Below are 13,690 nucleotides of genomic sequence, written 5' to 3'. Positions count from 1 at the left end.
GGGGTCCTGGGATTGGGCCCCACATCGGGCTCCTTGCTCAGCAGAAGGTCTGCTTCTCCCTCTCCCTCCTCCCCACCACTCATGTTCTGTCTCTTTCTCTCTCTCAAACAAATAAATAAAATCTTTTTTAAAAATGTTTTTTAACGCCAGCATTTGGATATGGCATCCAGGAAAACAGTGCTTTCCTGAGTCTGTAGAGACCAGAACCTGCAGTGCTATGTGCTTCCTTTGGATAAATACAAGGTTAAGATATGACCATGCAGCCCGAGGCATGACCATGAAGCCCGTCTTCAGGCTGAGACGTGACCCAGCAGCCTGTCTTCAGCTACATAGTTTGTATGTATCTTGAATAAGCCATAATTTTCACAGGTGGCTGAATTTGTGGCCACTGAGAACCATTCAGGCTTGAATTGGTGAAGATAGTAAAGAGTCAGTGAGCTATTAGAACAGAGCCAACTGGGGAAGCATAACAAGTACAGAGCATTTACAGAATCCCATTCAGAGCAAAGAGCCTAAAAATCTATATCCACAGTACACTTGTTCCCACAGATGTCAATATAGGTTAAGTGAATCAGCAGCACATGGCCGTTTGCCAGGAAAAAAGAAAACAAATTGTGGCTGCCGCGTGCTGCCTTATATGCCATCTCATGTGGACTAACTGCAAACAGGCAAGACTGAATTTTGAGCAAATGATAGAATTATCCTAAAATTGAATTATGGTGAATTGTACACTTATAATGGTTGATTTGGGAGTATACAAGTTATATCTCAATAAAGGTAGGAGGAGAGAAGGGACAAAGAGGAAAGCCTAGGAGGCTGTTGTTCCAGGCCAGATGATGGACAGCACAGGCTTGGACTAGGGTGTTAGTGGCAAGATGCTGGGTGGTAGTCAGATACAGAACCTATCCTCAAGGGCATTTTCAACAGGACTTACTTACAGAGTGGATACAGGGCATGGGAACAAGAGAGGTCATGATGACTTGGCTTGCTTCCAGCCTGGATGACCGAGAAAAGACTGAGCCAGTTTCTAAACTGGGGAGGCCTGGAGAATGAGCAGTCTCATGCAGGGAGTCACGGCCCTGGGGGACACCCTCACCTGGACCACTGTTGGGCATTTCCTGGGGCAACAGTAGAAGCAGCCACTTCCTCCCACCCAGGAATTTCCAGGCAAGGAGAGTAACACCCAATCTAGGACTATAATCAGCAGCCAGGGCCTTGTCAGCACCACACTAGCAATACTGTCTCCAGTCTGTTCGTGACCAGCAGGATTATGAGATGGCTATCTTCCTTCAGCATAAGAAGCCTGTTGAGTTTTATTTGCCAACAGTCTTCCCTCTCAGCTGCTCCATTTTATCAGAATGTGATTTGAATCATTTCTCCAATGAATACAGATCAAAAGTCACCAATGAATATTGTTTAAATTAATGGGCTTTCAAAACCTTATCTGTAACATTACTTTGTTTACCTGCCAGTTTTTATGAATATATCAACTTTAAAAAAAAAAAAAAACTTTACCCTTTTATTTCCAATTGTTTCCAATTTATTGTGCCACTATGGATAAATAAGTCTGGATCTGCATTGCAGACAAGAGGCATCATACACTGAATAGGTATTAAATAAAAATATCTTGTATGAAAACAGGATGTTTTGCCTAGTTTTGTTTGTTTTTGATAGCTTTTCTGAACTGAACTTACACTCAGCTCCTGGCCTAGTGTAAGAACATTATAAAAGATCTTCTAATTGCTGTTATAGGGCGATTAAAGTGTCAAGAAAATATAACATAATAAAGATGGATTTCACCTTGTAAAATATCTCCCCTGCATTATGGATCATCCCATGTCATAAACCAAATAGAAGTAAATCATAGTGCAAATATAATTGCTTTCTTACTTCAAAGGGGAGCTCGGTTAATTCTAGGTTTCCAGAACAGTCCAATCTCTCTAGATTTTCACAGTCCCCCAGTTCTGGAGGAATGCTCTTCAGATGGTTGAAACTCACATTGAGCTCTTTCAGGTTCTTCAAACAACCTGTCATCAGAACAAATGAACATCCGTGGGGGAAGATCCCTTAAGGTCTTTTAACAACAAACATGAAACAAAGATATAAAAACATTTTTATAAATGATGATGGGGGAGGCATGAAACATAATTTTGTATTTGTTTTTTAAGCACCTTATTAAATGTCAACTTGTCTTTTAGCCTGAGCATGTCAGTCTTTGATCAGAGAATTTTTTGCTTACTCTCTGGTAAGCAAAATCCTTCATGGAACTACTGGCAACCCCCAGACCTTCGCCCCTAACACTCCAAGAGAAAGAGAAGCAGCAATGGTTATTACAGTCTTCATTTTAAGGTACTGCAGCTGAACAGAAAAATGATGGAGAATTATAAAATGTTGATCAAAAGGACATAATAGGCAAAACTTATACAGGAATAAGTGGTTGTATTTTATGTTAACAGTGAACATGTCATTGCATGCTTAACTTTCTAAAACTAAAAGAAAATATGGGTGCAAGCTGGTGCTGCCACTCTGGAAAACAGTGTGGAGGTTTCTCAAGAAGTTAAAAATAGAGCTACCCTACAACCCAGCAATTGCACTATTGGGTATTTACTCCACGGCACAGAGGTAGTGAAATGATGGACACCTGCACCCCCATGTTCATAGCAGCAACGTCCACAGTAGCCAAACCGTGGAAGGGGCCACAATGTCCTTCGGCAGATGAGTGGATAAAGGAGGTGTGGCATATATATACAATGGGATATTACTCAGCCATCAGAAAGGGTGAATACCTACCATTTACATTTGTGGATGGAACTGGAGGGTATTATGCTGAGTGAAATAAGTTAATTGGAGAAAGACAATCATCATATGGTTTCACTCATGTGAGGAATATAAGAAATAGTGAAAGGGGCTGTAAGGGAAGGGAGGGGAAACTGAGTGGGGAAAAATTAGAGAGGAAGACAAATCATGAGAGACTCCTAATTCTGGGATACAAACAAAGGGTTGCAGAAGGGGAGGTGGGTGGAGGGATGACTGGGTGACTGGCGCTAAGGAAGGCACGTGATGGAATGAGAACTGGGTGTTACACTATATGTTGGCAAATTGAAGTTAAATTTTTTAAAACAGAAAAGAAAAAGTTCTGGAACATGGCATTGCTCGCTCATGGGACTTCTAGCTTCTGAGCCATTGGCAAATGTCCGTGCTGAGTTCTGCAGGTGGGATGGTGACATCGCCGCCCTGAGCAAGATGCAGCTCTGGGAACACAGGAAACAGCCCGGCCCAGCAGCGACCTGGGCCAGGAGGGGAAGGAAGCGCCAGGCCACCACCTGTCCACCACCTGCCAGCTTGCCAGACGAGAACACGGGAGGCTCCCGCCGGGGAACATACCAATTTCAGCTGGAAGTCGGGAGATTTGGTTTTTTGGCAGATCCAGAATTCTCATCGCTTGAAACAGCTCAATATAGGTAGGAATGTTTTGAATCAGGGTATTACTGATGTGCCATTCTTTCAGGTGTGTCTGCTCCTTCAAGGAATCGGGGAGCTCCTACAATAGAATGAATTACATCAGCCACAGTTGGTTCCCCAAGGTGTCGGAGCCCTAGCTGAGTGGCCGGTGTGCACAAAGCCAAGTACAACCGGGCATTAACATAAAAGACAGAAGGCGAGAGGGCACAGGTAAGAGCATTAGGCCTTTCCTTAGCCAGCTCTACAGTCACTCCACGAAGCCACTTTCAGATTCTGCGATTGCCCTTGATTTCACAATGGCAGATTAGCCCAATTTCAAAACAGCTGTGAATTCACGATATTAAGATCAAATGCCCCAGTGCACACAGACAACCAGGCTCACACCCACAGCCACGACATATATTATTTACAACGCACTACTTTATTTTTTTATTTTATTTTTTTACAATGCACTACTTTAACACTTTCTGAAAACAAAATCTGTCCATGCACTAGATTTTAAAATCTGTGTTACATGTCCCTTCCCAGGTAGCTGCTTGATAGAGATCTAATATTTGCCGTGCCAAATTTCTCAATGTTTTTATGAGACAATCATATGAAAGCACCAGAAAGACAGCGAAGAGACCGGAATTCTGGGCCAGGCTCTGCCTTTTTCCAGGTACATCACCACCCTGCACCTTCATTTGTGAAGTGACAGAGGAACTGGGCAGAACCAAGGCCTCTCCCAGCTCGAGAGCTCTGGGATACAATTGTAAAGGTGCTGAGAAGTGCTTCTCAATGTAGGTTCTCCAGGTGGGCTGGGTAACCCCTATGGGGTAAGTGCTTAGAGCAGGACCATGTTTGACGATGGCAGATGAGAATGACTTACCAGCGGTACTTAATTAGAAATCCAGAAGAGTACCCACTGATCTCAATGATAGGGATGCAGGAGAAATAAGACTAGAGGTTGTACAGTAATCATCTCTCCCAGTTTCAGAGGGCCGTGTGGCTAACAAGTCAGGGTCATAGAATATCGGCTCATTCAGAACCCACAACAGCCCACAGAGGGAGCCAAGGCAGGCATTAGCACCATTTTGCTGGGGAGGAGATAAAATATATGAAAGTGGAGTAAACTACCCCCAGATCACATGGTCAATAAAGGTCTGCCCCATGATCACCCCTCAAAAATTCAGACTCCCAGCCCAGAGTCACTTCAGCCGTAAGTTGAAGGGATAAAGAGATGGAGGGCAGGTTGCAGAGAACCCTGTCCCCCAGAAAGGGATCAGAGTCCCCATTTGCTTGCTCCTGACATGCTCAGGTGCTGCTTCCACCAGAAAATGTCAGATACCTCTCCAAGCAAAGCAGCAGGCCAGGGGCAGTGGCAGCAGGAGCCACCTGTAAACACCTGAGGCTAGAAACTGGGACATCTTTGTCCTGGCCTCAGAATCTCAGGAGGAAAAGTAGCTAAAGGGTTTGTCACCACCCACTGGGGATGTTAGGTGAAAGGCTCGGTTCATTTGAAAAAGGGTGGGGGGAGCAGCCTGGGTGGCCTGGCAGTTTAGCGCCATCTTCGCCACCTGATCCTGGAGAGCCAGGATCAAGTCCCACGTCATCGGGCTCCCTGCATGGAGCCTGCTTCTCCCTCTGCCTGTGTCTCTGCCTCTCTCTCTCTGTCTCTCATGAATAAATAAATAAAATCTTTAAAAAAAAAAAAAAAAGGTAAAGGATGATTTTAAACATCTGGGGGAGAGACTGCAGAAATACCCATTTTAAAGGCTGTGCCATCCTGGGCTGCCCCAGCCCCTGCCTGCCAGCCTCGGAGGGATCCAAGGGGATCCCACTGCCCTTCCCAGGACACAGAGCCCAGCCCTGCTCTGCTGGGAACAAGGGGGACAAGAACCCGGTTCAGAGCAGGCAATTGGCTCCTCCCCATCCAAAAGAAAGCTCTCTAGAGGCAGCAGCACTCTTTGGGGCAAAGCCAAGGCCTAACAATGCCTTGAGCTCAGCTCAGCAGCGCGCATCGGGCATCCCCTTGCCACACTCACCGTCCACTGCTCCCCCGAAAGTTCAAACACAAACGGACTGCTCTGTTTGTCTCTCTCCTTGGAAAGTGAGCTCTGCCTGGTGAGGGAGTTCCTTTCGATCTTTTCCAGAAGCCTCACGCTGGTGTCTACGAAGCCATTCTTGCAGTAGGCAGCCTGGGGGATGCCTTTCCTCCTGCACTCGGCCACGAAGTTCCACTCCTCCTTTATCCTAAAGGGGCAGCAGAGGCGAAGTCACTCTCCTGGGGAACCGCCCTCACCTGCGGAGAGAAGCCGGCAGGCCACCTGGGCAGGCCACCTGGGCGCAGGCAGGTGTGATCCTTCCCCAGGTGGCTGATCTCAAGCACCACCCCCTCCCCCAACCCCAAACCTCAGCCCTCCCCTCTGCTCTGGGAACGTAGGGGGAATCTTAAACCCTCAGAGTTGTGGGTTATCAGCAACGTTGACTAAAAAAGTAGAGAAGGTGAGTGGGATGGAATCCCTGCCTAAAATTTCTACCAGAGTTACCTATGCATTTAATTAATTACAATTCCCTTTGATATTATGTGCTTGCTAGCCCAGGTTGTTTTTTTGTTTTGTTTTGTTTTGTTTTGTTTTTTTAATGCAGGGCCACAGGAATATGCTACTCCTTCAAGGGCATCTGGTATGAAATATATAGGCAGCCCTAGTTTATAAAACACCTGACAGATCTTTACATCTCCGCACAGATGAGAGTGAACTCCTAGGGGGGGGCACCCCGGTGGCTCAGTGGTTTAGCGCCTGCCTTCAGCCCAGGGCGTGATCCCGGAGCCCCGGGATCCAGTCCCACGTCAGGCTCCCTGCATGGAGTCTGCTTCTCCCTCTGCCTGTCTCAATCTCTCTCTCTCTCTCTCTCTCTATCTCTCTCTCTCCCTCCCTCTCTCTCTCTGTCATGAGTAAATAAATAAAATCTTTTTTTTTAAAAAAAAAAAAGGTGAACTCATAGAAATCTTGTAGCAACACAAATCATTCCTGACCGCAGACACACAAATTCTGTCCTGTCCAGTGGAGGGACAACCCTCCCCCACCTCTGAAGACAGTGTGTTCCGTTTGCAAGTTCATCAATTTTCCTGGTATCCAGATGTATCTGTCCTTGTGATTCTCCTTTGAGCTGGCCGTAACACCTCACTGCTTGTCCTCTTGATCATAATGAGAAAAACGGGATTTTTAATGCACATTTCTTTTATATCTGCAGCGGAGTCATAACTGCACCTTTTTTGAAAGCTGACCTTTAACACAAGTTGGGCGCCCTGGGAGAAGTCGGGCAGGGGTGCAGTGAGGTGGGGAGATAAAGCCCAGACCTCTTCCCCTCATCCCATGTTGGATTGGGACCATCAGGGCTCAGAGAATCGTGATCACCTTCTCCTTTATATAGCTTCAACTGCTTCCAGTCCTGCCTAGTTTTTGTGTCACCCCTGGGCACTCCGCATTAGTTCTCCACTTGATAAGATCAAAATTGCCTGCTCCTCAGTAAATCTGATGTGCAAATCCTAAAGAATGAGTAAGCAGGGAAACCAGAAAGGCAAAGCTGCCCAGACAGTGTGCAGAAGACCTGACATCAGCAAGACACCCCTGATTCAGAGACAGGACCACTCTGTTAAAGGAATCACACGTGTTGGAACATTCTAGTAGGTGCTTATAGACGGTCTTCCCACCAGTCAAAAGTTAGGAGTGTTAGCAAAGCTTGGTGGCAGGACTAGTGTGTGGTCAATGTCAGTAATTGCTCAGGAATGTGGGGGTGGGTGGCTGGGGACACAGCCTGACCCTGCCAGTCCCAATCCTCTAGATCCCAATGGATTTCAGAAAGATCACATGTGTACCGTATGATCCAGACATTCTACTCCTAGGTATTTCTATAAGAGAGAGGAAAGCATATATCCCAAAAAGTGGGCATATGTTCATATAAGCTTTATAGCCCCAACTGAAAACAACCCAAAAGCATCTTGGCATGTGAATGGATGGACACACTGTGGCTTATCCACACTATGGAATACTACAACGAAATGAACTCTTGATACACATATGAATGGATCTCAGTGCCATTAGGCTGAATGAAAGAATCCAGAATAACAAAAAGAAAAGATTCCATTCATATAAAATGATTTACGAACTCTAAAAAATCTCTAATAAAAGCAAAATAATCTACAGCGACAGGAAGGAGTGACTGCCTGGGCACCAGGGACAGGAGATGAGAGAAGAGAACCACCAAGAGTGAGGAAGAGGCTTGTAAGGGGACAAATATAATCCTATCTTGATTGTGGAGATGATTTTATGGATGTATACGTATATCAGACTTTTCAAATTGTATACTTTAAATATGTGTATTTTCTTGGGTATCAGTTACGTTCCTCAGTAAAGCTTTTATAAGATGCATTTCATAATCCTCATTTTTTTGTGAGAGAGAGAGAGAGGCAGAGACACAGGCAGAGGGAGAAGCAGGCTCCATGCAGGGAGCCCGATGCAGGACTCGATCCCGGGTCTCCAGGATCAGACCCTGGGCCAAAGGCAGGCGCCAAACAGCTGAGCCACTGGGGCTACCCTCATAATCCTCATCTTAATCACATCCTGCATTCCTTCTCAGCCCCCTGGCCCCCCTCTCTTGCTCTTTCATGTGCACCTGGACAGACCTCAACTTAGCTGGCATCCACTTCTCCCCAGCTCTGCTGCACCTGCACCCACCCAGGACCTGAGCGTGGAGGAAAACTCACCACCTTGCAAACTGACCTGGCTTTGAGTGGTGACCCCTGACCTCAGGGGCCCCTCACTGCTGCCCAGCAGCACTACCACACTCCCAAGCTCATCCCTTTGCCCCAGGCCCTAGGTGACTCTTGCACATTTTCTCCCTTTCAGTCATACCTCCATCACCGGCTACCCCATCTGCCTCCGTCTCAGAGCTCCTAGCTCACGGAGGGAAGAAATGAAAGCGAACAGAACCCCTGGAACTCATAGCGCCCCATCCACGCCACCTGCTCACATGTGTTCCTGTTGACTCTGCCTACACTTTGGCTGGTCTGGAAGAACTGTCCCAGATCCTCCCAGTGGCCAGCCCTCACCCCCTCCAACGTTAAACCCAGCCTCTCACCCACTCAAGGATTTCCTGCCCGGTTCTCTCCTTCTCCCTGGAGGATGTCCTCCGGTGGATCGCTCCCATCAGCACATGTGCAGGATTATTTTTCCCAACTTAAAGAGCAACTCTGCCACCCACCCACCACCTCCACCTCAACCCCCTCCTACGCCACCCCCACCCCCTGCAACCTCATGTCTTCCATCAAACCCACTTCTCTGCTTCACTTTAAGCCAACCCCTGAAAGAGTTGTGCTGGCTCACATCTACAATTCTCTGTTCCCACCCCCTTGTTCTCTGTTGACCCCCCCCCCTTCACTCAGCATTCCCCTTCTTTGGAAACTGGTCTCAAGGCCATCATGACCTCTGCTTTGCCAGATCCAGTGGTCAAATCCAGTCCTCACCTTCTCTGACCCATCTGCAGCATTTGACAAAGCCCTTCCTCCCCCGTGAAGCCTGATTGCTATTTGGCTCCCTCTCTCTGCCCATTCCATTCCTACCACTCTAGTTGCTGGGCTGTCTCCCACTCAGCTTCCCAACCTCCAAACTCCAAGGGCCCAACCCCCAGCCCTTGGGTCTCTGCCCGTCTCTATCTACACTCACTCTTCTGATATCTCCCAGTGCCGTGGCTTTAAATACATCTCTGTGCTGGTGATGCCCAATTATAGTTCTCTAGCCAGGGCTGCCTCACTGAATCCAGCTTCCTCACCTCCCCCCTATCTCCACCTGAATGTCTAAAAGGTGTTCCTAAATTAACATGTTCCAAGGGCACCTCGGTCAGTCAGTGGTTGAGTGTCTGCCTTTGGCTCAGGTTGTGATCCTAGGGTCCTGGAATCGAGTCCCACATTGGGCTCCCTGCAGGGAGCCTGCTTTTCTCCCTCTGCCTATGTCTCTGCCTCCCTCTGTGTCTCTCATGAATAAATAAATAAAATCTTTTTTAAAAAATTAACTTACTGCAGCCCAAACTCCTGATCTTCACCCCAAAACTTGCTTCTTCCCTATCTCCGTAAAAGGCTTCCAGATGTTCTGGCTAAAAACTCAGGCTCATTGTTGGCTCTAAGCTTTTTTCCTATCTCATATCAAATCCATCAGGAGATATGGTTAGTTCTGTGAGAATCCGGCCACTCTTCATTATCTTCCCTGCTTCCATTCTTGTCCAACTCACCATCCTCTGCTTGCGCCACTCTTGCCTCCCGATGGTCTAAACTCACCCAATAGTTAGAGTAGGCCAGTCACAATGGCAGTCACACCCTGTCCTTGGCTCCTCATTTCATACAGTAAAGCAATGTCCCACTGTGGCTATAAGGCCCTACAGGTCTGTGCTTTCTCCTGCCTGGCTGGCCACATCCACTAGTGCACTGTCACTTGCTTCTTTCTGATCCACTGACTGGCCTCCTTGCTCTCCCTTGAACACCCAGGTCAACCCCTGCCTCAGTGTTTGCATTACTCTTGCCTGGAACATTCATTCCTGAATTTCTGCAGGGCTGGCTCCCCAGGTCTGTATGCACATTTTTTGTTCTTCCAAAACTTTGGGTATCATTGGAGTTTCAAGCTTGCTATTAAGCTAGGAGAAAGAGGAGCATTTAGAAAAGTATTTTGCTGGTGGCCCTGGCTAGTCCAGCTACCACCCTATCCAGGTCCTGCTCACAGTGAGCTGAGCTGGTGTAAGCACTAAGCAAGTAGGTAGGGCTTCCGGATCTGCATATGGAGTCTACATGTAATGTAATAAAAGTGAGAAATTTAAAAATACCAGCACATGGAGAGAGATGAATTTAATACTGGGAGAAAATGGCAGGATTGGCTTGGGATTGTTACTTTTCATTATTAGCTCTTCTGTATAATTTAAATAGTTGAATACCATGTGATAAAAATAAATGTAAATAATTAGGGGCACCTGGGTGGCTCAGGTAAACATCCAACTCTTGATTTCAGTTCAGGTCATGATCTCAGGGTCCTGAGGTCAAGCCCTGCACTGGGCTCTGCACTTGGCGTGGAACCTGCTTAAGAATCTCCCTCTCTTTCCTCTCCCTCTGCCCCTCCCTCTGCTCTCTTAAATAAATAAATAAATAAATAAATAAATAAATAAATAAATAAATCTTTTAAAATAAATAAATATAGAAATGTACATTATTGCCTACAGATCTAGATCTGATTATAGCAGGGATGTGGGGTAGAGCCTGGGTATAAGACATGCAGATTGAATGAGCAGAAGAAATTCCCCCCAAAATGTCAACAACCAACAGCATAGTCACTGCCAGGTCTTGTGTTCACCAACTACTTTTCAGGTTAGCATCTCTGCTACCCTCATTTCTTAGACCAAATCTGAAGGGATATCATGCCAATGTAATGAAACGATGCTCATTAAGCCCCACAGAATATATCCTTCCTACATCACAAATTACAAGCTAATAGAAATGGCTCAGATATTTTGGTACAGCCAATACAAAATGGAGGAAAAAAAAGGATATTAAATATATCTCATTAAAAATTATAATATACCAAATCGTTTCAGGATTTCTTTTACACTTGATCTTAGCCAAAAGGCCAAGAAGCGATTTTGGATTTCTTTTTAAATGTTTTATGTCCCATTCCCTCCAAAACCTCATGAGAATATAAATGGTTTTTTGGTGAAAGCCAAGATGAGACTATACACTCTTTTTTAAATTCCATTCTCGTCCTGAGAGTAATTAAAATAAGTAAACTGTCTAGCTTAATGTATAGAGTTGTCAAATCCCTATGTTGTACACCTGGAACTAATATAACATAGTATGTCAGCTGTACTTCAAAAAAGAAAGGGAAAAAAATATCAAGTCAGATAAACTGTCTTTGTCTTTATACTTTATCACCCATGTAACTGAATAATCTTCCCCTTGAATCAATTTTAGTAGAACTTTAAATACAAGACACACATGCAAAACGATGCCATTAGCATTCCTCTAATTAAATCAGTAAATGTGCAAATAAAATACTCTTTCCTTAAGAAAGGAACCCACAGTCCTGGCCTGCATGGCAAAGAGCCTCACTGGATGAGAAATTCCTCACTCAGAGCATTACAGCGGCCATTCTATTTCTCCCAGTCAGTGACTGAGTTTCATTCAGACAGAGTGCTATTCCGTATTGCATCTCTGCTTACAACTTTTTTTAAAAGATTTTATATATTTATTTGAGAGACAGAGATAGAACATGAGCAGGACAAAGGGGGGATGTGCAAAGGCAGAGGGAGAAGCAGACTCCCCCTACTGAGCAGGGACTCTGATGCGGGCTGGATCCCAGGACCCGGGGATCATGACTTGAGCCAAAGGCTAACTCAACTGACTGAGCCACCCACGTGCCCATCTGCTTACAACGTTTCAGTTTTGATGCATGCTTCATGGAACAACTGCAGTCTTACAAAATGAAGTACCATGAAGTGAGGTCACAGAGCAAGATAGAGGGTTCTGCCTATTTTTGTAAAATTGAATTAACTAGATAATTGCTTTTTCTGATAAGGCATTCATTAGTTTTTCAATATACCAATTTCCCCACAGGAAACAGATCTTGAGAAACTTAAGGTTAAACTTCAAATAGTATTAGTAATCACAGGGTAAATCATAGTATGGAAACTCAGAAACACCTGCAAAAAAGGTAAATTTACTACATTCATTTTTTGCAGGTCCTGGGAAGCTAATCAGCTTGCTCCTTGAATACCCACATTCTTGCCTCCACCATCCTGACTTTCTCCTCACCTGCCCTGCCAATTTGATGGCTGTTTTTCTTATCTTGAGCTAGAAAAGCCTAACAAATCCCTAAGAAGTTGTCTGTCTTAGGGCAAGATACGACATGGCGCAAGCCCAATGGCATGAAGCCCAATTCAGGTCTGACCCGGTATACAGGAGACGTGTGAAGCTGTCCACGAAGCCATTTAGCACCACGATGAAAGATATACAGCCCAAGCCACAAAAACCACTCCACAGCAGCTGAGAGAACAGTTTGTGGACTCCGGGTCTCTGCAGATGCCACCTCCTCCAGGAACCCTCTGGGGGTCACATCAGCTACAGACACTTTCCTAAAAACCCTCAGGGCTCAGGTCCCCATTCAGCAAGTTGTCTCACCCTAGAGTAACCCCAGATGCTAGGAGTGGGGAGAAAGTTGGAGCAGAGCTGAGAGCCACTTTGAGCTCACAGAGCCCAGGGACCTTGTGTAATTTGTGCTACCATAGATCATTCAGACCCATCACCGCAGATGTTGCCAGTCCAAGGTTCCAATTCTTTTTTTTTTTTAAGATTTTATTTATTTATTCATAGAAACACAGAGAGAGAGAGAGGCAGAGACACAGGCAGAGGGAGAAGCAGGCTCCATGGAGAGAGCCTGACGTGGGACTTGATGCAGGGTCTCCAGGATCACGCCCTGGGCTGCAGGCGGCACTAAACCGCTGCACCACCAGGGCTGCCCGGTTCCAATTCTTAAATTCAAGATTCACATCATGTTGGATGACCTCAGATTAGTGCAAGTGAAAAGAACGTCCCAACCATCTGTGATTACAGCATTGTGCAGGGGGAAAGAGCTTGGCCAAATTCTCCACTTACCAGCTGTGTCAACTCGGGCAAGTCACTTAGATCCCAACTTCCTTGTGTTCAATTTGGGGATAATGATAACCACCTGGAACAGCTGTGACGCTTTTAGAGTAACAGCCTAATTATCAAGCATGATCAGAATAGGTATTGGTTGGATCCAAATAGTTCATTAAAATAGAGAACCAAGAATAGAGAGACACTCATACCTTACACATTTTGTTTTTAACTTAAAGCATAGAAAAATATCAACATTTGCCAACTTGGGATAGGGTCATAGACCTCCTCCAAGAATGGGTCTGCCAATCATAATCCCATTCTGCCTTTCTTTTATAAACTACATTCTTTGCACATCACCCAAGAGCTTTGGTTCCTTCATAGAGAATAAAAAGTACAGACACACAAAGCTTCCGGAAAGCGCAACCTCTCCAGCTTGTCATACTTTTTCGGACTTGTGCGGTGCTGAGTCAATTGGGTGGCTCACGGTTATCCTAAAGGTAGTTTTTCCCAAGCACTCAACTTCATGTCATATACATATAGCTCTCTTTTACACATATTTCATGAGTTTACACAAGA

At 45.6% G+C, this 13,690-nt stretch overlaps 1 protein-coding gene across 5 annotated transcripts in view; it reads right to left on the bottom strand.

Annotated features, from left to right (window-relative positions):
* LRRC2 (leucine rich repeat containing 2) overlaps positions 1 to 13,690 on the bottom strand; it is a 37,418-nt gene that overhangs the window by 10,693 nt on the left and 13,035 nt on the right. For all 5 annotated transcript variants that reach the window (XM_025458275.3, XM_035703115.2, XM_035703114.2 and 2 more), the window contains 3 exons: positions 5,487 to 5,694; positions 3,385 to 3,541; positions 1,891 to 2,027 (listed from right to left, as the gene is read on the bottom strand). In XM_025458275.3, coding sequence (XP_025314060.1) covers positions 1,891 to 2,027; positions 3,385 to 3,541; positions 5,487 to 5,694 — 502 coding nt within the window. The remainder of the gene's footprint in view (positions 1 to 1,890; positions 2,028 to 3,384; positions 3,542 to 5,486; positions 5,695 to 13,690) is intronic.

This window comes from Canis lupus, chromosome 20 (genome assembly GCF_003254725.2).
Source record: "Canis lupus dingo isolate Sandy chromosome 20, ASM325472v2, whole genome shotgun sequence".
Lineage (NCBI taxonomy): Eukaryota > Metazoa > Chordata > Mammalia > Carnivora > Canidae > Canis > Canis lupus.
Note: the sequence above shows the minus strand (reverse complement) of the source record. Positions and strands in the feature narration are given on the sequence as shown.